Here is a 25701-nt window from a genome sequence, read left to right as displayed (position 1 = left end):
CCGCTAGCTGAGATAACTTCTGGAAAAAATAATTAGCTTTAAGTTTAAAATGACAACCAAAATGTATTTGTATGCAGGGGCTATATTTGTGCTCAGCTCAGTCCAAATGACTGCATGCATCACGCAAGTTTTATTTTAACTTTAATCAATATACATTTTAGCTTTTCCACATTAAGTCAAGCAGAAAATTACACTATATTGGAAGGCATAACATCATTCCGAGGAGGAAGTGTAAAAGTGGGGTGTATTAAGTTTCTAGCCCTTCCCCGTCTGATTGACAGGCGGAGCTGCTATGACTTATTCCGAACAAAGCCTCTTTTTTCTTACAAACGCCTTCCGATGCCTGAGTCACCGCGCGCGGCGGTATGCCGGCCTGGGAAAGCGAGCCAAACTCGGGGGCGGCGGATCACCCCGAAGACAGCTGTACGCGGCTCTTACGAGAACAAACCTGCCTAGTGACGAGCGGAAAGACTGACGGGATTCATAATGGAACCGCGTTTAAATGAGACTTTGTTTTTGCTTCGGATTTAAGATGAATAAAGGACGTTTTTTCAGCGTATGGCTACTTTTCACAGTTTTTTATCCACAGTTTTCAAAGTGTGATGTTTCATGTCAGGTGAGAAAAAAAATGCCACAAATTTGCATATTCAATTAAGTTAAAACTGTAACATTTATGTGTTTTCACGTCTCTTTAACTGTATTTGTTATTGCTTTTTTATTTAGCGGGTCAATGAAAACGGTAAGTTTATCTTTTTTGGTCATTTGTGTAACGTAAAAGTGTCTGGACATCTGGTTACCAACTACACGTGAAGACCACATGCTGCGTTCAAGCTCCGCTCCGTGTTTACAGATTTCAGCCGGGGAGAGTGTCCAGTCAGGCTGACCTCGGTGGCGTTTAACAACTCCCATGGATACTTTGAAAATATTACCTTTCAAGTTTGGATGAAAAGTGAAGGTAGGCTTGTTTGCCTCAAATTTTTCACCCAATTTAATCGTGTCCATCCCGAAGAACTACTGAATGTTTGGAAACCTAATTTTCTTCCAGAGTTATGCGAATGCCCCAAGATTGAAATTCGTGGGAAACGTGTCAGTGTTATTAGACCTGTCCTGAAAAAAGAAAGAGAGCCATCAGAGGTTTGGATTACAAAACAGCTTCTGATATTTCATTGTATTCTTGCAGCTATAATGAGTCCAACAGCAATTCAATCATTTTTCTTTTTCTTGCTTTCTAGAATCACAGTGGAACACTTCGATGTGAAAATAATAGCAGGGCAGGCGGGAAATGCAAGTGTAACAAAAAGTTAACACAAAAAAGACATTTTAATTGGGTAATTAAGTTTTATCAAATTAATATTATTATAATTATTATTGGAAAAACTCCCTACAGTGATGCTCTGTGTGTGTGTTTTAGTGGAAACTGGAGTATTATTATTCCAAAGCTGAAGCTGGGACGAATGTTTCCATCTCCTATGTAACAAGCTCATCAAACTGCAGTGTTACCTACCAAGTACCAGGTGGAGTATCTGAAGATATTTTTGACATTCCCTTTTTATTTAATTTTCACTGGTTACACATTGCTTTAATGTCAGATGTGCCACATTTAATGGACTTCTAAAAAAATAGAGGATGAAGCAATTTTTGGTTAATATAGCTCCAATTTGAACCTCAATATGAACATTATTAGCCACTGAAATAGGCTATATACAAACTGGATATTTAATTAATTTAAAAAAAGCCTGTTTTTGTCCTTATTTTTAAGTTTTTAAAGCAATTTTATGAATCTCTGTAATGTTAAACTCAATGTTTCACACCAGAAAACATTCCTTCTGGATCAAATCACTTGAAATTAACATAATTTTTAAATACGTTTTTTTTTTTCAAGAAAATCTAAAAATACTTCTTCTCATGGGGACTAATGTCTTTCTCTTGTTTTTTTGTGGGACTCAGACCCCCGACCAGACTTCACTGTGAAAGTCAATAAGTCGGCCAGAACGATCGCCGTGTCTGTGGATTCTGCAGAAAAAGTCAACAGCAGGTTGTGCTATAAGAAGCATTCTCTGTTCTGTGGCTATGGATCCGGGCTGAATCACGACCCAGAAAAAGTTGTAAGTACAAGAAGACCTTAAATCTCTATTTGTGTGGGGAAGTGGAAGTTCTGCTTTTCTTTTCTTCCTCATTAATCAGTTTGTCCTTCACTTTTCAGTCTAAATCGGTTGTTTTCAACATCTCCTACCTGCTGCCCTGCCTGTGTGTGGAGGTGAGCTCCTCATAGATGATTAAAATAAGCATTTGCTGCCATATGCGTGTCTAACTGTTTGCATTTGTCTCCACTTCCAGGTTTATTACACCTACAGAGACGCTAGGAGACGAAAAATCTGCCCTTTTGAAAATGAAAATCTCCTAGGTGAGTATATTGAAGATTCACCTGATGTTAGCATTCATGTCGGCATAATAACTTGATTTGTTATAAAATAAAAGCCATGATTCAAGGTTTGTCATAAGATGACACCAAATTAAACTTGATCCTCATCATAGGTAAATCTGTCAGTTTCTGTGTGTTCTCTATGTGTTTATTTTTAAAGTCTATTGTAAAATCCTTCATAGTGGTCTTTTAATTATTTTATTATTAATAATATTTCTATAATCAAAAAGCCTTATTTTTTTTAGGCATATTTTCTTCAGTGTAGCAGGAACTCATTAATTCGCCTCTAAGTTAGAATTAATTTCCCATCAACCCTTTGTTTACACTCTCTCCCACTAGCTAGCTTCACAAGGTCAAGCTAACATTAGCATGGCAGAACTACATTGGAGCTATCCAGCTGTACAATTTTGAGCCAAATGATAGCTCAAACGAGGAAAATGAAGACGTTAATGGATCTATTTGTCTCCAAGTGGATGATTTAGATTCATGGGAGACTGACGGTTACTGCTTCACAAACTAGAGCTTTTTGAAACTGCTGGGTTTCATCTGCTCCTGATCCATCACAATTTGAATAAAAAAAATTGTAAGTTGTAATCTTAAATTATTTTATACATGACCTCATCGTGAGAAAAATGATACAAGAATATGTTCAAATCACAATTTTCATTGGAGTGGATCTTCAAATGACTGTCCAAATTACAGTCAATGGTGATTTGGTTAGCAATCCCTGGTTTAAATCCAAGCTGGGACCTTTCTTTCAAATCTGGAGTTTGCATGTTCTCCTCCTGCATGTATGGGATCTTCCGCTGTCCCACAGCCCAAACACACGCTTCATAGGTTTATTAATTACTCTTAATTGTCTCTTAGTTGTAAATGTGTGTTTGTGTGGGTCTGGATGGACTGGCAACCTGTCCATCTTCACCTGCAGTAGTTGAGTGATGTCTAGCAACCCTGTGACACTGAACAGGACTCAATTAGTTTGCTTATTTATTTAAAAAAAATGTTAGCCCAAAAATCCATCCTTAAGCTCAAATAACTGGAAAGATTTTAAGTGAAATGTGACTTTAATAGACAAGTTCCCTCTGGGAACAGAAGGTAAAACTAGAAGATGGATGGAAACAGTGTAGAAACACAAACTCTTGTCATGATTTTAGCATGTGTTTTATTGTTTCTACTTCATTCCACTTTTGGACGATCCAAATAGTGTAATTTGAAGCTGGTGTTCATTCCAGACTGTCAAATTTTTATTCCTTCACTGTGTTTCCAGTCAGCCAGCATGTTTGGCACAAGTGATAAATGGTTGTACTATCTGCATAATCACATATTTTTATCCCAAAACTGAGATGAACATTGAAAAACGTGTTTTTTGAGTGCTGCTCTCCACTACTGTCCCAATAATATACCAATTTATTGGTCATCATAGGATTTTTAAGACTTTTCCTACCAACTGCTGATTACACAAATCAGTTTAAAGTTTCAAAGGGATTTTTTAAAGCAGGAGGCTGATAGCACAACAAGAATAGACTATTTTTCAGTGAAGACCACATACTCTGATCTCCTGCTCATTCCACAAGTATACTTTCTCAGAAATTTGCATTTGTTGAGTACCTCTAACCAGAGCATCCTTACACAGAGAGGTGGCAGCTGTCATTGAAGAGTTATTTAGCTGGTGTCTGATTTAAAATGTCCCAGAAGCTCCAAAAAATTAAAGTAGAGATATAAAGCAATTTTTAAAATGCCTTTCACATTGTTCTATGAAAGCAGTAGACACAAATAGCATCTTGAATGATCAGCCATGTATTAGTTGGGTTTTCTGCTGTCACTAATCAAGTGTCAAATAGATGAAAAACAAACTGTGTTGACAAACATGTATGTTTACATACCATCCCTCTACAGATGCTGAAGATGTTCTGCGTACCTCAGAAGTTACTGTGTACAACTCAGAAATCAAATGGGGCTACGAGTGTCCTGCCCCTGGTCTCAACCTCTCTGCCTCCCTCTGCTGGAAGCTTCAGGAACATCTCTGTGTACCTGTGCCCAACTCTGTCCTGAAGAAGACAGATCAACTACACCTGGTAAAAACTTCAGAAACAATCTAAAAAAATAAATAAAATAAATGCTTTGATTAAACACACTTCAATCCCTTTGCAGATGTTTAACACCTCTGGCGTTGACGTTCATCCGCAGATGTGTGTGAAGGTGAGAATCTTCCATATTTTTTCCTTCAGAGAAATACAGTTTAACCCTTTTTTTGAGGAATTGCTCATGATTATTTTTTGTTTGTTTGTTTTTTATAGTTTTCTTTACAAGACAAACATAATATTTCCTGCCTTTACCAGAATGGTAAGTCAGAACTCAACGTATATAATCAGCACTTATAAAAGTCCTCTTCTTACATGCATGTTTTCTCTTCACTTGCAGAAAATCCTGGTTGGGAAGCAGATATTGGAGCAGGAAGGCAGAGCATGGTGGTACATCTCACCTCCTCTACCCCGGGGAACTTTTCAGCTCAGCTCTGTGTTCTTACTGATAGTGGATGCACACCTGTGGGACCAATCCACTCTGTAGCAATGGTCAGTATTCATACACATGGAAATAAAACAATTCAATTTAGGTCGACTAGGTTAAAACACACGTTTATCGTTTTCTAAATTGTGTGGATGAACCACCATGACGGTTTAACTTTATAGGAAATTTCATTATGATTTTTATTATTTTTTTCTCGATTTATGTTCTTATTTACATCAACATACAGACTGTAAAACAAAAAAAATCCTATAAAAGGATAAATCTGTGCACAATGAGGTTTAGCAAAGTTTCATCCTGACCTCAAATAGTTTTTGACTGGAAGAGTGGAAGCAGCTGTATAAGAAAGAAAAGGAAAAACTAAAGTACTTTTATAAGATAAAGTTAAATAACTTAATTTCTGTTGTTATAATTTAGTTTAATTAGAAATAAAAATGTTTTTGATGTGATTTTACATAAAAGCCTGTTTGATTTCGCTTTTAATATTTTGATAATATTGGACTCCTAAAATTAAACTCCTAAAAGTACATTTTCAAAAAAAAAAAAAAAACAATTTTTAATATACCGTTTTCCATAAGGAGATTTGTTTATATGTGAATTCATTGAAATTCATTAACAACAAAAAAGCAAGAAAATTAAATAAATAAATAAGAGTTATTTTTCTTGGAGATGGTAATTCTTCTGTGCCTTAAGAAGCAAAAACTTTTTATATACTGAGAATAAAGGAAAGTATTAGAAAAGCCACAGGATATTTTTTATAAATGAATAGAGAAAGCATTGTCTTGAAGTTGCGTTTACCCATCTAGACTTATTTATTTATATATTATATTTATTTAACTTCCAAGAGAAAAAATATATATATAAATAATGCAGGGCATCTTATGCAGAGGAAATGAAAGGGAGCAGAACTCATTTTTCTGCCCCTGTTACATGCAGAAATCCAACAAAAAGCAAAAAGTACATCTACAACTTCGTACACATTGTTGCTCAAAATAGCTTGCAGTATGCCAACATCAAAATAAGAGTTGAAAATAACACAAAATCTTTTTACTTTTACCACTCAACCAAGCTACTTTTTTTTTAACAATTTAACAATTGTTTCTCTAAATAATATTTAGTAAATCATTTTATATGTATCATTCGTTAGTTTGCTTTTCAAATTAAAATCATGAATAAAATGACAATCACTTTATTTATAATATAATATAATATAATATAATCCCTTTATAATTTCTGAATTTCTATTAAAAAATGAATGAGCAAATGATACACAGATTCATGCTTACGGTGCATTTATTTTTTTTTAACGTTTTTCCCTTAATTTTCATTCTGCTTTTCTGATTTTGGATTGTTATAATCTGTGACTGGATTCTTATTGTCTTGTTTTTTTATTCACTATAAAGACAGAAGACGTCTCCAAGAAAAGCATTGAGGTTTCTGTTGATCTCACTGATGAGAAGCCCTGTGTTCAGGTAAAAAAATAAAAAAAATTCTGCTGAGATTGTATTTTTACTCTTTAGATATTAAAGTTTGATTTTTTTTAATTCAAGGTGTGGAAATCAGATCCGGCTCTTATTGGAAGAAGAATTCTGTGCTTGGACTGTAAGTGAACATAAAGACTCGTGTACTAGTTCATCATCGTGTTTACTTTCAATCTGCAGTGCAAAAGTACTTTTGTAAAGTAAACTGACCCACTGTTGTCTGTTTTTCCTGCAGACACGCGTAACAGAAGCGGGACGTACGCAGCGGCAGCCGTCATGTCTGGCGTGGTTTTCCTGCTTCTTGGAATGGTTATCCGCCGTGTCATCAAAAGTGTAACGGAAGGTTAGTTGTCGTGTCTTTTCAAATTTGAACAGACTGCTTATTGGAGCTGGCCTGAATCCACCATCTGATCCTGTCTGTTGTTTTCTATGCAGACTGGCTGGTCATCCAGAAGCCGCTGCTGCTGGTGTGTTCATCAGACCAGTCCACGCATGTCTCTGCTGTCTGCGCCTTAGCCTCCATCCTTCACGGGAAGCTGGGCGCCACGGTGCACACGGCCCTCTGGGCTCAGAGCTCCCAAAAGCCGTCTGCGAGCGGAGCCGGCGTGGCAGACCTGGGCCCAGTTCCCTGGCTGTACGGACAGTGGGAAGCTGTCTGCAAGGCACAAGGAAAAGTGCTGATCGTTTGGAGCCCTGATGCCAAGAAGACCTACGAGAGGTGGAGGCTGGAGAGGAGGAAGAATGGAAGAGCTGAAGACTGCAGAAAAGAAAATCCAAGGCAGGAAAAAATCAGAGCAGAGGAGGAAGAGCTCTTAAACAGTGACAGTAGAAAGGTGGGAAAATGGAAAAAAGCAGCAAGAAAAAAGGATGCTGTTCAAATGTGTGAGGAAGGAGACGGGTTTTTAGAGAAGGAGCCCTCTGCAGTGATAGAGCCCGTGTTTGTGGCGGCGCTGGCCTCTTTGGAGGGGGCACTGCGGAGCTGCAAAGATCAACAAGTCGCCATCGTCTATTTCCAGGGACTGTGCCACAGCAAGGACATCCCAAAGGACCTGAGAGGCATCTCTCGCTACTGTTTACCTCAAGATTTCAGTGGTTTACTGCAGGAGCTGGGCATGGAGAGGGGCGCAGGGCATTGGCCCAGACTCCCGTCCAAGCTGTTATCGACGTGGCTGGCACGCCGGCTGGCTCGCCGGCTGCAAACGCTGCTCCTCCAGATGAAAGGACAGAGCCTCTCGTCATCGGCGAAATGAAACGGAGCAGGTTCGGGTTGCAGTCGCCTGCCAGGTCGGGAGGCGTACACAAGCAGGAGCTCCTTCAGGAGGAGTCAAGAGAGGAGCTGTGATCTCAAGTTTCACGTGCCAGTCTTTTTTTGTTCTACTGGAAATATGATCCTCAAAGAAATTGGAGCCCGTTGTTCTACAGTTGAGCATATCAGAGGTGCTCACCTGGCAGGGCCTCTTCATTACCACTTGTTTGCATAATGAGGAGCGATAAACGCTCCTGAATTCTGACGTTTGGGACTCCTTCTTATCTCTAAATATGTCACCCACCGTGGAGACGATCTTCCAAATGATCATTTGACGTTGGAATGTTTTAAATACCGTTGACAGCAAAGGTGACTAAAAGCCCAGACTTAACTGTTTTCCCACAGAAACCTGCTGATTTGCATGGGGTTTTCCTAGCAAACAAACAGACAGACAGACGGAGCCGTCTCTGGAATTCCTTCATGGAGCGCCCGAGGCCGAAGACGCGGCATAATGATTATTTCCAAAGTAAGCTGTAAGTTCTTAAGAAGGGTCTTAAAGTACAAACTTGCCACTTTACTGCCAGCCTATTACCGTCTTCTTGCTGAGCGACTTTTGCACACACGCTACCTCATATTAAACTTGAAATGAAAATGCTTGGAAAAGATCCAGGGAAGGACAAAGTGTCAAAGAAATATAACCGGGTCAGCTGCTGTATCCAAAAATCACTGAAGAAAAAGGTCTCCACAGGGGTACTTTCCCCACTTTTCACTTTTACCTTCATAAGACAATTAAAGCCAACTGAAAATGTTATGCAAAGCAGCTTTAGCTAATAAGCTGGGGAGTCTGTCCAGGTCTGCACACAATGGGACTGACTCTCTCCAGTCGTATTTGTTCAGTTCTCTGTTTGTGTTTTGCCGCTTAAATACACAGAGGTGTCTTTATGTTGGCGCTGCACCAGTTTCAATACAGAACAATGCACAGGAGTGTGAATAAACTAAAGATTTCATAGCAAAATGACGACTGGCTTTGTTTCTTTTTTTATGTGACTTTTAATCAGTCTACATCTCATTACTGAGAGCTCTATGTTTACATTCGCCCAATCCAACCCCAACCTAACATTACTGGTGAAACAAAAACGGTAAGCAATATTGGAGGTATTCAGCCGTACAGTTTTGAGCCAGATGCCAAGGAAAACAAAGACGTACATAGATCTATTTGTCCACATGTGGAGGCATCAGAATGGAGTGGAGCAGGAGGATTGTTGATCTCTTTTAAACTGCACTTTTTTGTCTGCCCCTGATTATAATAATGTGAATAAAGAAATACTCAGAAATGCAATTTTAAGCTTAATTATCTCATAACATGTCCCCCATCATGAGGAAAAAGCTACTATAACATTTCAAAACATCAAACTTGCCTCACAGTTTGGGATTGTTCCACCATATTTTTGTTAACATTCTGTAGATTTTGTCTGCTATTTTCAGTTAATGAGAAAATTTTAACTTAAAAAAAGTGCCTAAAAGCAACACAACATTAAACATATTACACTAATAGTGACCAACTAACTGAGTGATGATGAAGAATTATTTTTTTATTTTACACTATAAAAACAAGCCCTTTAATCAAAGGGTGAAATATATATTTCCCAATTGGTAGATTTTCCTTAAATGAGAAAATAAATTTGCCACTGCACTGATAAAATGTTATTAAAAAAATATTATCTTAAGACAAAATTATAGTCACAAAAACATGTTTTTGCAAACTGAAATAATTTTTCTATTGAAAACTTTCTTGATAAGATCAGTTTTCTTGCAAGACAGAACATTTAAAAAATAAAAACCTTTTAAAAAGTGATCTTTTTACTTTCTTAAGACTCATATTTTGCTGTTTTGGACATCAGATTTAACTAAATCTTTAACCAAAGGAGATTGCCTGTCAATTTTTTATTGAACTCAAGAAAAAAATTGTTTCTGCAAGTTCATAAAACAAAAAAAACAACTTAAAAGTTTAATTTTGGATAGCCAGAAGAAGAGTTGTTCTTCTAAATTCAGACAAATTGGGTGATTTAGCTTTATCTAAAATTTACTGCAAATTGAAAACTGCAAAAATTAATTGATTCAATTTTATTTTTACTTATTGTGGCATCAACATTGAAACTGACTGCTTTTTGGCACTTAACTGTTGACTCTAAGCCAATAAATTCATTTTTCACCTCTGGTCCTTGTAGCCTCATTGCTCCACTTCCATCCCTCCTCTATTGTCTTCAGTATCTTAATAAAATCAGAAACTTTTCTGCTGCCTCTCCTCCACATGTGTGTTGTCAGCCTTTCTGCTCTTCATCCTCTCCAGTTCCTTCCATACGCCATCTTTATTGAGTTTTGCTGCTTCCTGCTTCATAACTCCCTCCTCTTTTACTCATTCATCAGCTCATCTGTCTTTCCATCACACTTGTGGATCCTGTCAACACATTTCTTTTCCTGACTTTGATCTTTCCAATTTGCTTTCCCATCTGTTTCTCTGTCACAGAAATGTTGCCGTCTCAGCCGTGTGCTTCATCTTTCTATACTCCTGTCTTTCTCCTGAACGCCTTCATTGTATCTCTAAGTGTCTGTGTTTGCTTTCCTCATTCCAGAGGACACACCGTACCATCCTCCGGTCTCCCTGATCAATTTAATGTAAATATGTACTCAAGAATGATGTTTGTTGTCAGTTAATATTGTGTTATGCAGTTTAAAGAGCATTCTGAAGCTCCAGGATTCTAAGCCTTGTAGTTGCAACCGTTCATTATCAGTCTTTATTTGATTAGAAAAAAATAAACAGCTCAGTCATCAAACACAAAGGCTTCTCTGGATAATGAAGACTTTCATTTCCATTTTATTATTGACATTAACATTGCTCATGCTGTAACAATTCTCTAAACAATGTTAAATCCAATGGTTTACTGCTGGTAATACAGAATGGCTTCTATTAAATCTTAACCACATATAGACATTAGGTTATCTTATAAAACGTGGTTCAGTGAGGTTAGTTACTCAAACAACTATTTAAAAAAAAAAAAAACTTCCAAAAAAGAAAAAAAAAGAAACACAGCAACTGAAAAACATCAAATATGCAGCTTAATTTTATATCATTGTGACTGTACTGTATCCAAGTAAAAAAGTCTTAAAAAAAACAAGAAAACATGATCAAGAAATACTCTTTATCCAGATGTCCTAAACACTTGATCTGACTACAGGTGGATCAAATCAAGAGCTCATTCATGCAGATTGCTTTTACAAACATTTGTGAAATAATGTTCCACTCTCAGGATCTCAGTGAATTCCAGTGTGGAACTCTTCGTAGGATACAAGCATTGGGAACAACAGCAACTGAGCCACCAAGTGGTGGACCACGTAAACTGATGGAGAGGGATCAGTGGATGCTGAGGCGCATAGTGCAAAGAGGTCACTGACCTTCTGCACAGTCAATTGCTACAGAGTATCTGGATGATGAACCACGCTTTTCCATCTGGAAATCTGACGGACCAGTCTAGGTTTGGAGGTTGCCAGGAGAACGGTACATTTCAGACCGCACTGAGCTGAGTGTGAAATTTGGTGGAGGAGGAATGATGGTGTGGGCTTGTATTTCAGGAGTTAGTTCCAGTGAAAGGAACTTTAAATGCTTTAGGAAAACATTTTGGACAATTCCAAGATCCCAGTTTGGAGCGGTCCCTTTCCTCTTCCAACATGACTGTGCACCAGAGTACAAAGCAAGGTCCATAAAGACATGGAGGACAGAGTCCTGACCTGAACCCCATGGAACACTTTTGGGATGAATTAGAGTGGAGACTGAGAGCGAGGCCTTCTCCACCAACATCAATGTGTGACTTGACCAATGAGCTTTTAGAAGAATGGTCAAAAATTCCTATAAACACACTCCTCAACCTTGTGGACAGATTTCCCAGAAGAGTTGAAGCTGGAATAGCTATAAGGTGGACCAACATCCTATTGAACCCCATGGGTTAGGAATGGGATGACACTTCAGTTCTTATGTCTTATGACTAAACGTTTCAAGGAAGAAGATGTCAAGTTGCTATGACTCAACTTTAAGACAAGTACATTCAATTCAATTTATTTATTTATAAAATAAATTAAATAAAACACTCACATTTTTTTACAGAGCTCACGTATCATAAATTCCTGTGAAGCTGCTCCTTTTCCTCAATACAAGAACTTGTTAGGTTGATGTTAGTCATTCTAAATTAGTCATAATAATAATAAGTAAAAGTGTGATTGTATCTGTGATGAATTGGGACATGTTCAGGTTGCGCCTCACCTCCTGCTCAGAGTCAGATGGTTTTGTTCTGATGAACCCCTGGAAGTAAAACCAGAAAGATGTGACACAGAAAATAAGTGCTTGTAGTTTAACAACTTTCCTGTAATTTGGCTAAAAATGTTGTGTTCAGGAGGTTGTTGTGTATTTAAAAAGTCAAAGCAGAACTCCTCCATAACATTTATTTCAAATGTCAACCAGGTATGGAAGGAAGATAAAGAATTTGGTAAAAAAAAAAAAACAAAAAATAAAAGAAAAACAATACTAATAAATTTAAAGCGCAACAACATTTATAAAAATCTAATTGCCAAAGCAAACCAATGGAGTAATATTTGTGTTTTAGGGAGATATTAAATGACATTCATTACTGTGAAAGTGAAGTCAAGTGGAGGGAAGTAAACATCCTCCTTTCACTAGTTTCCCTTTAAAGGTTTGACAGTCTCTAATTGTTTTTGCTAACGTTTTATTTCCATGAACTGCAAACAATATCTCTTTCATCCACATGAACATATATTTAATATTTAATACACTAAACTATTCATTTTTGCCCATAATTAAGCAACAATCACAAACTCCCACAAAGTTAAATAAGTTTTAAAGTCAAACTCTAATCAACTTTTGATTTATTTTAAAATAGTTTCCATTGGTATTTTAATTAGGATTATGCAATTTTTAAGGCAAAATTAAAAATCATGTTTTTTAACTAGCACATAGTTTTTAGCCTATCAGAAATTTACCTCAGAGTTGTATATATATATATCAGAGTTTTATATATATATATATATATATATATATATATATATGCATCTACCTCATTGCTGCAAGCTTTTTTCAACAGCTCTTTTTGTCTTCTCCTCATTCACAATGATTTGAATAAATAAATACTCAGAAATGCAGTTTTAAGTCGAAGTATGTTTATATTTGTTCTCCATCATTAAAAAAATACCACAAGAAGATCTTAAAAACATAATTTGCATTAGTGTGTCATCAAAGGAGGAAAAAACAGATAAATATCACCTTAAGGTGTCCCTTTGATCAGATTTAAATCATTTTACTCTATGAATTTCATATAGATGACAGATCTACCTGTCGTGCAAAACACGCTGTCAGTTTCCTCCGCTTCACCTGAGCTGTTAACGCACGCACTTCCCCAGCTGTCAATCACCTGGAGAGGGCGTGGCGCGCAGCAGTGATTGGACGCTTTCAGTTTTTTTTTTTTTTTTTTTTGGAAGCGCTCATGGAAATAAGGCGCAGCAGAGGAACCGAACACGAAGAGAAGCGGGAGGATTACTCAGCAACAGAGGCTCGTCGTCACAGGCATGTCGGTCCTCCCGGGTCCGCGCGGCGCGTCCGCGCTCTGGTCACTGCTGCCGTTCTGTCTGTTTGTAGCGGCGGACGCTCTTTACGTCATCGACCTGGATGCACCTGAGCTCACCTGGAGCCAGGTAAGTTCATCAACGCTATATTGATGCGTGTTATCACTCCGTCCGTGGTTAGTGTCACACAGTTTTAGCTTCTACTAGCAAATATACATTTAAGTTTTTATTTTTATAGAGTTTACTCAGACAGAATTTGGCATTATGATGGAATTCTGTTTAAAACATGTATTTTAGAACATTTTCCACACCAGTGTGTCTTGTTGTTGTTTCCATTGCCCGGGCCTATATATAGTTTTACATGAACCAACATGCTACCAGACCGCCATGTGGGACTCTGTCAGGAATGTCGCTCTTGGTGGATATGACAGAAACTACTGCTTCCAGTGAATTCCAAGCAAGAATACTTTGGAAATTGATTTTTTTTCTGCAATTGACAGTTCTTTTCTGATGCCACTCCAGAAGAGAGTAAAACACCATATGTAAAAAGATCAAGGCTATAAAGTCATTTCCAAGTGTGGAACTGCCATTAAAACCTCTATTTGCTTATTGCAAAGTAAAGCCTTTTTTCTGCCTTTTTTCTATTTTTTATCTTAAGTATTTTGGCACAAAATGCTTGTTTTCTTTTTTTTTTTAAATGGAAAAATGTTAATGGTGGAACACGGTGGTGGAAGTGTAATGATGTGTGGCTGTTTTTCTGCATATTTCAAGAAGGGTGTTTTTGAAAAAAGTTGTAAATGCTCTTTAAGCTGGAGGCAGGGCGTTTGGAGGGCTGCATTAATATTACCAATTTGGAAGTGATTGTTTTATTTATATATATATATAAAGGCATTATATTGTAGGTATATAGTGGTTGTGGGTTTATGTCTAACACAGAGGCAAAGTTCTACAAAATTATATATACTATTATATAATATAATCTTAAACCTAAAAAATAGAAAATGTGCTGCAGCCACTAATTTAAAAACAAAACAAACAAAAAAGACAGACTAGTTTCTCTAAAAACATGACTATTTGCACTATTTTCTTAATCTCTTCTGCTGAAATTTTTCCTTGGCTTCATGGACCTGGAGGAAGGGCTTCGGTTAGGTTAATATGTGCGAACAACAACAAAATTTAGCCTTAGACGCACTTAAAATGCGTGTGGGCAATGCAGCAATGTGCATCTTGGAACATTCCTGTATAATAATTAAAGTATTTATAACACTTTAATTATTATACATTTTTTAACTTGTAGTTTTCATCGTTTAACTAAGATTTTTTGCTATTTGTGAATGAGTTTTATTTAAAAAAAAATGTCTTTTACTTGTTGAACCTATGATGTTGAAACTCAAATCTCCCCAAACTGGCTCCAGTCAACTGTTTGTCCATTTGTGCCTCGATAGACACTCAGAACTGAGTGAGGTGTTTGAAAGCATCACCTGAGGTGTTCAACACATAACTCACCTGGATAAAAGAGGGATTTAATTGTGAAGAAAGAGCTGGGTCATTCAGAAAATACCTAAAATAGTTTGTTTTTTGTGCTCGTCATATTTCATCAAGTTGAAGCATGTTGCGGTTTCATGCCCTTCAGGCAGCAGGACACACTTTGTTCTGTTTTCAAGAGGCACACTTATTACCTGATCATTTGTCTTTTCAAATCCGGCACCATGTTTTTTAGGGGACTTGAGCTGTCAGCTGATCCCGCACCGATTGAATCAGCCGGTGGGAGAGGAGGCTGAGCGGGCACCGTGCACTCCAGTATCAAGTAGAGATTGGAAAGCATTAGGATTCTGGTAGAAGCTTCAAGCAAGAAGAATCGCGTGCTCCAAGCCTGCTTCAGAGTGGGTGACATGAAGCCCAGTTGGCCTTGCTCCAAAGCTCTGTTGAATTAGTGAAAATTTATTGTCACAAAGCCAAAAGACGTGTGACTGTAAAGCAGCCTCAGAATTCAGCGTTTCTTTTTCTGGGCTGACCAGACCGGGCTTCAGATCAATGAGGTATTAAATTACCTTTTGGAAAGTTGTTTTTAGATGGAAGACTGCGGAGTCGTCTTTTGTTTCAATTACAATTTCTGTGCTTGATAAGTTAAAAAAAAATACTACTAACATATAGTAAAATAAATTGTTAGATTTTTGATTAAAGTGACTAGAAATGACTGTTTTAGTTCATTTATTTTTTAAAACTGAAACCATTGAGTAGTTGCTGCTGTTGCGTCACCATGTCTGAGGTCCTCCTGAGTTTGTTTTCTAAGTTCTTCCTGTGCATTTCTGAGCTTTCTCTGGGTTGGGCACTTTTAAAAGTGTGCACGTTAAGTAAAAAAAAAATGTGTGTGAATTGCTTGTTGAGTGAGTGTAAAGAGTTGAGAAACAATTAGGAAAGTACATCTCAAAATATCCATTTAGTTTGTCATTTAGATATGAAACTTGATCCTAATATTCAGGTTTTTTTAATATTCTTGTTGTTTCCTAGGAAGACTTAAAGTCAGATAAGAGTGTGTTGTTGTTGGCACATGTTATTTGCACGTAAAACCAAGTTTTAGGACGTGACAGAGAAATGATTTGATCGTTTTTACTACACAACAAAACTTTACAGCCTCATTAAAGTGAGAACTTTCTACAGGATTTAGGTGAATTAAGTTGGGTAACCAGGACCTGCTGAATATTTTCAGTCAGGTGTTGGATTTTTAACACGACCTCTGAGCATTTGTAATTTCCACACATCCTCGCCGTGTCTCGCCGAAACGAGTTTATTGCCCATTATTTATTAATCGCTGTGTCTAGGAAAGACACCTTATCCCATTGCCCCAGTTCTCTTCACAGAAATAAGTGGAGCAGAAAATTCACCGTATTTTTTAAATGTGCCACTTGCATGTTTATAAAGTTTTTTTAATTTCTTTGTTAAATTAATAAAAAAAACCTTGTATATATTTTTCGGTCTTCAGACCTGCTAATGCCACACCAAATGTATTAATAAACTAACACAATTAGGTCAGCAAAACAATTAGTTGCAGAAAAATTCACTCATTAGAACAAAGTTTCAGAATTTGGTAAACATACAAGAGCTTTTGGTTTTAACAAAATATTCAAATCATCGGCGGTTTGTAGTTCCTCTGAGATGGCTCTTTTCACTTTTTCATTTTGTGACCCACGTGTAGTTATAGACTAGTAGTTGTCGTCACACCATGTTTGTTTTGCCGTTAAACCCTGAACAGTTTTACGGCAAACCCCAGCTTTATGGGTTGCAGACAAAGCACTCTCAATGTTCTCTGTTTTTTCCTCCATATTTCACTCACTGGTTGACATGTTTTATTTAACGTGAGAGAAGACACTGAACTTGTTGTGCAGTATGCAAATGTGAAGGATGCAAACCTGTACTCAACAGGAGAGTAAAGACTATAGCTGGGCGGGCATCAAATTCCTAATATAATGTACTTGTCTACGGAGCCCCTAATGAGACATACAGAAAAAATAATTGTCTGGTTTCTCGAGAAAGAAGGCGGATCAGTTGATCAAAGCTGGTGCATCCTCTGGGCCAAAAGAAACCACATGACTTCAGATTTTGTGACATTTAGAGAGCAAACAAAGCTGAAATGTTGTTGTCAGCAAGCTTGAACGTGAACTAAAATAAGCTCACTTAATGTCATTTTCAGGTAATTAACTCTGAAAAGTCTCTTGTGTGCAAATGACCACTTAGTTTCTCGTACGTACCATTGACTGTTTATGAGAACTGGACTGAGTCACCCATTCAACAAGTTCACCTCTGATTGGCTACAGCAGTTGCCATAGAAATGTTGATTGAGACCGACTCACTGACTGCTCACTGATGTCGTCTGGCTGCTAATGGTGGCGTCCATATTGCAGAAAAATGGCGACTGACTTGACTTCACTTCGTTGGAGCTAGAAATAATCTGTTTTCTATGGGTGACATCACACTCACTCAGTCCAGTTCTCTTATACAGTGCATGGTGCACACCACTTTGTTTCTCGTGCGAGAAACCAGTATATTTTTTTAAACCTCTCGTAACTTTAGGGGCTCTGTACTTACCAATCTTTTTTTAAAAGTATGTGCTTATCAAAAACATAGTAAAAATGTGACGTTTTTTTGAACCAGGTGGAGCTTTTCTCACAAAACAAACAAGAGTTATGAAATTAAAAACAAGAATCTTGGAGGACGTTACTGCATATGGACTAAAATGTGTAAATAAACTGATATTTACCCTTTTTGACTCGTGCAAAAACTTGTAGATTTTGGCTTTATTCTGAAGAAAATTACCAAAAAAAACAATTTTTTAGAGGGAGTTAGAATAGTAAAATTTGGTAACAGGCCCTTATGTTCCTTTGCACGAATGTTCACGGGTTGCTGCCTCTTTTGCATGAAACATTTGCTTACAGGGTGTCATTTTGGGACCTTGGCATCAGTTAAAAAATAAATAAACTAGGCTGCTGTTGTTTTTATTTAAAACTATTGCTGCCAGTAGCCAGAAATTAAATTTTATAAAGCACATAAGGGTTGATCAACTCTGGTCCATTACAAATTAAACCTCATGGATATGAAGGGTACTTTAGGGTCTGTCACAGTGGAGAAGGGGCATATTGGTGGCCATTGTCACAGCTGACAGGAGGGTTTCCATGAAAGAGAACCATTGTGAATGCTGTTTGTATTTCTCTGTTTGTCTTTCAACACAACCAAACATGGGACTTGAATGCGAAACACAAACGTATACAACCTCACGTGGTGTGTTGACAACACTGGTGGACTGGTCTGGAATTTGCATTTATTGAAAATTTAAACTGACTTTCTGCTCTGTGTGTAGCTTATTATGCTTTAGCTGAAAAACAAAAGTATATAGATGTTTGTGAAATGTGTTTTCTGAAATGTGTGTCGAGTTTATGACACTTAAAGTCCCACTCCAACTATATATTTTCCCTTTTGTAAAATCGTTCCCAGTGGTTTTTTAATTATGATTAATCAAGAACAAATAATAAAAAAACATGTTTTTTTTTTGTTTGTTTTTTCTGCAGTGCGGCAGTAGTTCATTAGAAATTCACCTCTGAGTTGTGGATGGGACTGTTGGCGTTGAAATAACCCTACGCTGATGTCCGATCATTCCTTTGTTTTACACTCTCTCCTGGTAGCTTACAGCCCCTCACAGTGCCAAGCTAGCATCAAAACAGTGAGGAATATTGTTGCTATTTAGTTGTACACTTTTGAGCCAAATGCTATCTTAGATGAGTAAAAACCAAAACGTTAATGAATCTATTCGCCTGCAAGTGAATGCATCAGAATAGTGCGGAGCAGAGAGTTGCTGCATCACAAACAATAACTTATACTAATCACAGTTTTTTAATTTGCTTCTATTTCATTCTGATTTGAATATAGAAATATTCAGAAATTCAGCTTTAATCTTACATTTTTTTACATATGTCCTACCATAAAAAATGCTACAAGAAAAAGTTAAATACACATTTTTTTATTGGAGAGGGTCTTTAAATGAGAAGAGTAGTCATGAAAATAAATGTAATCCTCTATGAAAATGATGAGTCAATAAAATCCTTTTAACATGTTGTTTTTATTCTGCAGGGCTTCATTCACTGCAATTTAGAATCAGGTAACTCTATGATTAGTGCTGTATATCCACATAATAATCATAATGTTTTCATAATGGCATGTTTGTCTAATGCAGAGGTCTTTCATTCCACAGAAAGCCAGTTTCCTGCTGTGCTGCCTGATCCAAGCTCTTCCCTGGATGTGACTGAAATGGAACTTAAAGCCACTCTCTGCCGTTCAGACAAGCATGACTATAAACCCTGTCTGTTAATCGATCTCACCCTCCAAGGTATCTGTCATCTTTGACGATGGGGCTCAAAATGACAGAGTGGAAACTTTGTATTTCACTTCAAATCTTTGCTAATGACATCGTTTATACTTTTTTATTTCTGCCTTGCCTTTAATTATATTTTAGGAACGGTAATGAAGTAATCTTAATAGATTTCTACATGTCCTTGCAGAAGAAGATGTTTTAAAGGACATGTCTGAGGAGTCAGGGGACGACATTGAAGACAAAGGTATTAAAATGAGACATTTCAGAGAAACGTGGTTAGTTTGAGCATTCTGGGTTAATAGAAATGGAATTTTATCTAAAAAACAGCTTTTCTTTTGCTCTCTCTATTACAGTTATGGTAAAGGTATCCCTCAGCTCATCTACCGCAAGTGTCTGGAAGGCAATTCAGTGTACACCAGCGCAACCTACATCAAACCAGTCATCCACACCGAGCCCTCTTAAGGTAAAAAGGAGCATTTTGTTTTTTGTTTTCATTTATTTTAATGATATACTTTTAACACTTTAACCTAGAAGGTTAAATGACTTCTAAAAAAAGTCACTTCCATCACCATTCTGATACTCAGTTTGAACTGCAGCAGATCACCTTGATAATGTCTCATTACCTAAATGCATTAAGTTGCTGCCATGTGATTGGCCGATTGGAAATTTGCGTTAACAAGCAGTTGGACAGGTGAATCTAATAATAACCGGTGAGTTTACATGTGAATCATTATAAAATAGTAAAAGTAGGTTCTACTGTCTTTTATTTCTAAAACAATGTAAATTTCTGCTGCAAAAACCAGTATGTTTTTTATTTTTATAACCCACTGAAAATAATGGAAAGAGTTTGCAGCATAATTATGTTTATTACATTTGCAGCTGCTGCTGAAAGAACAAGTGGATTTTGGAATTGTTGTTGTGGTGGTTGCTTATTCCAAGAACATGCACATTGAGCAGAACATCACAATTCCACCGTTAGAAGAAGGTAAGTGCAGGAACCTTAATCTTAAAAAAGGAAAAATCAATATTCAATTGAATGTTTCCTGCTTTTTTTTCTTTTTTTTCAGTTTGCTCCATGATCCTCAGTGAGAACATAACTGCATGTGATGGTAGGAGAACAATGTCTATTATATTTATGGGAATTCTTTTGCAAAAATGAAACATATATATATATACTGTGTGATCTACAACTTGTATTATTTGTATTTGTGTATTTTCATTTTAAACACAAACACAAAAGGAAAATAAGCACAAGAATTAAAAATACAAATATAAGAATAAAAAAAAATTGTCCTAAATTTGAAATAACCCTTTACAACAACATTCTTAAATAGATTTTAGATCAAATTAATTATTTTGTGTAACATGTTTGATACCTCTACATGTTCTTAGAAAATAAGGGTCTGAAAAGTTTATTGCTATTCACTTTTCCAAAAAATCCTCAAGTCTTTTAATTTAAAAAAAAGCAACCTCGGATAAACATATTCTACATCGGCATTTTTTATTTGACCAAAATTAGGATAAATCAACATAAAAACATGAGCACTGATGAAAGTTTTAGTCTTTCTAAATGACTTTGTTGCCTTTGGTGCTGCAGGTTCCTCCTCACTATCCCTCAAAAGCATGCTCAGGAGCCTAGAGAAAAACATTAATAGATGTATTATGTCATTAACATTTTATGTAGATCATTAATAAATTGAATTCAGCTCAACGGAACTGTACGTTGTTTTTTTGTATAGCCTCAACCAAAATAGTGACATTCTCATCAATGTGGAATGTACTTTTAAACATTATAAAAATATATCTTATTTTTCCTTCATTTTTGTATCTTTAGCTTTTTTTGTAGACTTTAGCTATGATTTGGCACTTAAACTGAGCTGAATAAAAGTTTGAAAGTGACTGTGTAACATGCCTGTCTCAGTTCCCAGGATTGTAGTGGTGTTTGAACGTGACAGAGATCTAATTCTACTGCAACTGACAAATCCTGATTCCGAAAAGGAAGCACAACTGCGAATGCTTTGGAATGAAATGCCTAAAAATGTTCTCCTTTGGGTAAGTTAGAGCAAAACTGTTCAGACATTATGCTGCACCTGCAGGGCTGCCTCAACGTTCTTCATGCATATCTTTCTCAGCCCCAAGGCAAGCGTGAGATGACGATAACATCCGAATATATTGCACCATGCCTGTGCTTTGAGGTAACTAACTGACACGACATAAATTAATTTATCAATTGTTTTTAACCACGTAAAATAAGAGTATCTGTTTTGCAGGTGTGGTGGAAGGATAAAGGCTTAAGACGAAAATATTGCCCTTTTACAAGTGATCGCGGTACATGAGTCACACATGCTCAAGTCAAATTCAGTTTGTCAAGTTGAATGACTCATAGTTATCCAGCTGATTAATTTTTTTCTTTTTTTGCAGAGGCTGTTGAAAGAATGCTGCCTCATGTGTCTCTGACGGTGGTGGAGTCTCAGGTGAGGGACAGAGGCACAGCCCTGACCTGGAATGTCACGTCTCCTTGTGCTCTGGAGGCAGACCTGTGGCTCTGCACTAAAGACTTTGAAGGAGGTCACTGCAAGGAATTGACCGGCTCCAGACAGAAGCTTGGGGGCGTCTGGACGGCTGGACATGGTGCACACTGGGTAAGAGCGAGGACTCGAATGGTGTTGATCCTTTAAAACATGAAGACTTTTTTTTTCTTTACAAATTTAATTTTCAAAATAAGAGTTGCAGATTAAAGGTTACGCATTGATCAACCAAGTTTGTGCTAAAGTGAATGCATTATATGTTGCTCTGGCAGATGTTACTTCACTTGAGAGTAAATTCAAAGATAGTTAGCTTACAGCAGAGGAGTTATTGCACAATACACCAAACAAACTTGTTTTTAATTATCATTTGTGACTAAAAAAACAAGATGTTAGAATAACATTCCTTTTTACAGAAGTTAAAAATAACAAATCCAACTAGGATGGGATTTTTTTCAATTCAAAATTTAGTTTTTAACTTTGCAAAATGAATTATGGGTCAATAATTATGTATTTATTTCACAAATGTCTTTTATTTATTCTTCTAGCAAACGGGGGAGTTCAACGTGTCTAGTCATCCTCTGACCTGTGTACAGGTAACAATATAATTAACATTTATTACGTGTTATAAAGTTTAACTAAACATACTCATCGTTGCCTTTTTTTTAAATCTAATTTTGTTTTTATGAAGATAAAAGGAATGGAGTCAAACTTTGAGCCCCAGTGTCCATATTCAAGTAAGACTACTAATTATTTTTCTGATTAGATACCATTGGCCCACAATTATTGGAAGTTATGTAGGAATTATATTGTTTGTTTACTGTAAAGTTTTCATTTTTTTCCAGACTCTCGGGTGAGATGGATCCTTCCTCTGCTCATCGGATTTCCACTGATGTGCATAGCCATACTTGGAGCTTACATTGCACAAGGCATCCTTAAAGGTAACGTGTTCATTCAGAGTAATCAAAAACATGACAGAGCTTTATAACTAAACATGAATTTTGTTGTTTGTTCAGGCTACGTTTGGAAATGGTTGAAAGAAGATGATGTGAAAGGTAGGAGAAACTTCTCAGGACAATGATTAAAGTCTCACTCCAACTGTATCTTTTATCTATTGTAAAATCATTCTTTTAATTATGATTATGTAATTTTTTTTTGCCAAAATCAAAAACCCTGTGTCAGTATTTTAGGCATATTTTCTGCAGCACAGCTGGAGTTCACTGAAAATTCACCTCTGAGTTGTGGGTAGGACTTTTGGCGCAGAAGTAACCCTCCACTGATGATTGAGAAAGACTTAAAAATTTAGAATTGCAGCAGACTAAAGAGACTCTGGCAGTTGCTGTGTCACAAACCTGAGCGTTTTCAAACTGCAGGTTTCAGTCTGCTCCTGATCAACGCGATTTGAATAAAGAAATGAAGCATGAAACACGGTTTTAAATTGAAGTTGGTTCATGTGAGGGTTTGGAACAAAAGAAAATAATAGAAGTGATCATCACTTTTATAATATCAAGTGCAAACTGCGGAGGATATGATAAAACCCCGAGGCAACACAATATTTATGTGCTTTAAGATGTAGACCTGGAGGGTTAATCGGATAAAAATGTGTAACACTGACGCTGGACAGACACTACGCTGCAATTTTCTTTATTAACATTTTCAGTTCAGTTTAAAATAATTTATAAAAAAGTTTATTATTAAAAAAAAAAGAAAAAAAGTATTTTGTGTGCAGCAATTTTCTCATGTTATGATTATTTTCATAAAAAGAGGTGATGGAACCTCTCACTGGAGATTTGTTCATTCTGTGATTTCCAAGTTTTACAACATTAATTTCAACCCTTCAAGGTGTAACAGTTTAGACATAAATGTTTGTCCCTAATAGTGTTATTTTGATTTTTTTTTTGTCCTGATTTGAACTACATCCTTGTTGATTTGGCTTTACAGAATTGAAATATGAAATGTTTTTTTTTACCATGTTTCAAACATTACTTTTATAATGTATTTTTTTTAATGCTTTTTACATTTTATCCTGACCACCAATTAGTATTATTTGTAGTTTCATTAGCTTGATAAGACTAATCAGCCTCTCGTGTTCTGTGCCAGGTGCTGTGGGTGGTGGCCATGTGGTTCTGCTGTACCCCCCCGATGAAAATGAGCAGGCTCTGCCGGGCCTGCTGTGTCAGCTGGGCTCGTCTCTGCAGGATCTGGGCTTCACCGTCTCCCTGGACCTGTGGAGCCAGACTGAACTCAGCATCCTCGGCCCTGTGCCGTGGCTCCACTCCCGCCTGGACCGGCTGCAAAGGCAAGGGGGCAAAGTCGTGCTAGTCCTGACGCAGGTCACTTGGACCCGAGCTGAAGAATGGGGAGCTCTAAGCTGCAGCAGAAGCACTCCAACGGAGAATAACAGAAATAAGGAGAACCCAGAAGGAAGCTCCCCCACTTCGTCCCACCGTGCTGATGTTTTTGGGGCTTCGCTGAGCTGTATACTAGCTGACTGCTTACAAGGCCGGGCTGGTGAAAGGTTCATGTTGGTGCAATTCGAATCCCTTCCACCTGAGCCACCGGGCAGCTTCAGGCCGCTGCCGCAGCTTTTCCGTGGCCTCCACGTGTACAGCCTTCCATCACAGAGTCTGGGCTTTCTGACAGAACTGGCTGGAGCTCAGCGAGCGGCTTCTGCTTCAACCAGACGAAAAAGAGCTGGAGGGCTGAGGATAGCGTCACGAGCCCTGGCACAAAAGCTGTCAGGGTTCACAGCAGGAACAAATGTTCTACAGGTTCCTTTGCTGCCTCAGGGTTGTGTGGGAGGACAGGATTTGGGTGAAACTGTGCCTCTAAACTCATGCCTCATTACAGATGAGTGCAGCCCTGACACCAACCCTGTTGTCAGAGAAACTGAATGGGCCTGACAGCTGGAGGACGGGAGATGAGGAGCAAGTAATGAGGGAAAAGGACCTCGTGATGCACTGAAAGACCCTAAGAAGGATTCTATCAGCTTCTCTTTTGATCTTTGCTGATTTCATTTGGAGGATCTATTGAAGTCAATCAGTTAATGTTTCGGTCAGCAAAATCAGTAGCTTGTTTTTTGAGTTAACATGAGTAAAAGTCAATAAAACTTAAGCTGCTAATGTGGGAGAAATGGCATTAAAGCATCACACTACCCAGAAGTTTCAAATGAAAAAGATGGCAGATCTTGTTTAAGTTTTCAGAAAGAAAGTTAAATGTGAGATGAATATTTACATTTTTATTTTCTACTTGCATAAAATGTGACTATACTCATCTCAAATGTTATTTTCTATCTGAGTGCAATGTGAGATGAACATATTCAGAGGCTGCAGGGATGTACAAAGTAAAAAAAAAACTCCTCCATGAAGTATAGACCTCTGCAAGTGTTCTGCCTTTGTGTGTTTTTACCTGAACCAGTATATGTTGTTCATTTTTACATAGCATGCTGTATTTATGTGTGATTTATAATAAAATCTTGAATATTTTAAAAAAAGGTTATTAACAACGATCTGTAGTACATTTCTGTTGAATCCAACTTTGATGCTAACCTTAAATCTTTTTGAGTTAACAGGAAAAACTGATGACAACTGAAGGCATATGGTTTACATAAAGAACATGTTTTCACTCTCAATTTGGAAAATTGTTTCTGTGTGAGGTCATAGAAAGTCAGCCTATTTCCTGTTGGAATTGGTAGTTTCACCATTGTTTTTGTTGACTTGTAACATCCACTCATTTTCAAAGCCTCCAAATCCCTTTTGGGATCATTGGGTTGCTGGAGCCTTCCCGGCTACTGTTGGCCGAAGGTGGGGTACACCCTGGACAGGTTACCAGTTCGTTGTATGGCCAACTTGCAACAGACTGGTAGTAAAATTTGCTGCATCCATCCATTCCATCCATCTTCCAAATCCGTGGAATCTCTTATGGGGTCAAGGAGTCGCTAGAGTCTGTCTCACACAGGGATAACTTGCTACATATGGGTGTAAAAATTACAGCATCCATCCTTTCATTCG

General features: G+C 37.3%; 2 protein-coding genes across 2 annotated transcripts; both read left to right on the top strand.

Moving 5' to 3' along the window:
* Nucleotides 1–280: 280 nt before the first annotated feature.
* Nucleotides 281–8690, top strand: LOC112159862. The gene is made up of 17 exons (XM_024294180.2): nucleotides 281–616; nucleotides 724–739; nucleotides 851–955; nucleotides 1046–1134; nucleotides 1233–1328; nucleotides 1412–1514; nucleotides 1948–2105; nucleotides 2204–2257; nucleotides 2338–2404; nucleotides 4319–4497; nucleotides 4574–4621; nucleotides 4720–4765; nucleotides 4844–4995; nucleotides 6352–6420; nucleotides 6499–6550; nucleotides 6665–6772; nucleotides 6865–8690. The coding sequence occupies exons 1-17, from the start codon at nucleotides 503–505 to the stop codon at nucleotides 7677–7679; spliced, it is 2271 nt and encodes a 756-aa protein (XP_024149948.1). The 5' UTR covers nucleotides 281–502; the 3' UTR covers nucleotides 7680–8690.
* Nucleotides 8691–13104: 4414 nt separating this feature from the next.
* On the top strand, nucleotides 13105–25189 carry wu:fl23c11. The gene is made up of 16 exons (XM_024292060.2): nucleotides 13105–13432; nucleotides 18926–18953; nucleotides 19047–19181; nucleotides 19354–19410; nucleotides 19520–19629; nucleotides 20046–20151; nucleotides 20234–20275; nucleotides 21088–21218; nucleotides 21299–21361; nucleotides 21437–21494; nucleotides 21588–21808; nucleotides 22240–22287; nucleotides 22383–22428; nucleotides 22537–22632; nucleotides 22708–22746; nucleotides 23792–25189. Exons 1-16 carry the CDS (start codon nucleotides 13307–13309, stop codon nucleotides 24592–24594), a joined length of 2109 nt encoding a protein of 702 aa, XP_024147828.1. The 5' UTR covers nucleotides 13105–13306; the 3' UTR covers nucleotides 24595–25189.
* The last annotated feature ends 512 nt before the right edge of the window (nucleotides 25190–25701 follow it).

Source organism: Oryzias melastigma, linkage group LG7 (assembly GCF_002922805.2).
Source record: "Oryzias melastigma strain HK-1 linkage group LG7, ASM292280v2, whole genome shotgun sequence".
In the NCBI taxonomy this organism is placed as follows: domain Eukaryota; kingdom Metazoa; phylum Chordata; class Actinopteri; order Beloniformes; family Adrianichthyidae; genus Oryzias; species Oryzias melastigma.
Note: the sequence above shows the minus strand (reverse complement) of the source record. Positions and strands in the feature narration are given on the sequence as shown.

Bases quoted from the DNA above. Each gene is read 5' to 3' on its own strand.
- LOC112159862 (XM_024294180.2), top strand. From the start codon at position 503: ATGAGACTTTGTTTTTGCTTCGGATTTAAGATGAATAAAGGACGTTTT. The intron at 1,329-1,411 runs GTAATTAAGTTT...TGTGTGTTTTAG, and splicing joins AAAAAAGACATTTTAATTGG to TGGAAACTGGAGTATTATTA. The intron at 2,258-2,337 runs GTGAGCTCCTCA...CTCCACTTCCAG, and splicing joins TGCCCTGCCTGTGTGTGGAG to GTTTATTACACCTACAGAGA.
- wu:fl23c11 (XM_024292060.2), top strand. From the start codon at position 13,307: ATGTCGGTCCTCCCGGGTCCGCGCGGCGCGTCCGCGCTCTGGTCACTG. The intron at 20,276-21,087 runs GTAGGAGAACAA...TGCCTGTCTCAG, and splicing joins GAACATAACTGCATGTGATG to TTCCCAGGATTGTAGTGGTG. The intron at 21,219-21,298 runs GTAAGTTAGAGC...TATCTTTCTCAG, and splicing joins CTAAAAATGTTCTCCTTTGG to CCCCAAGGCAAGCGTGAGAT.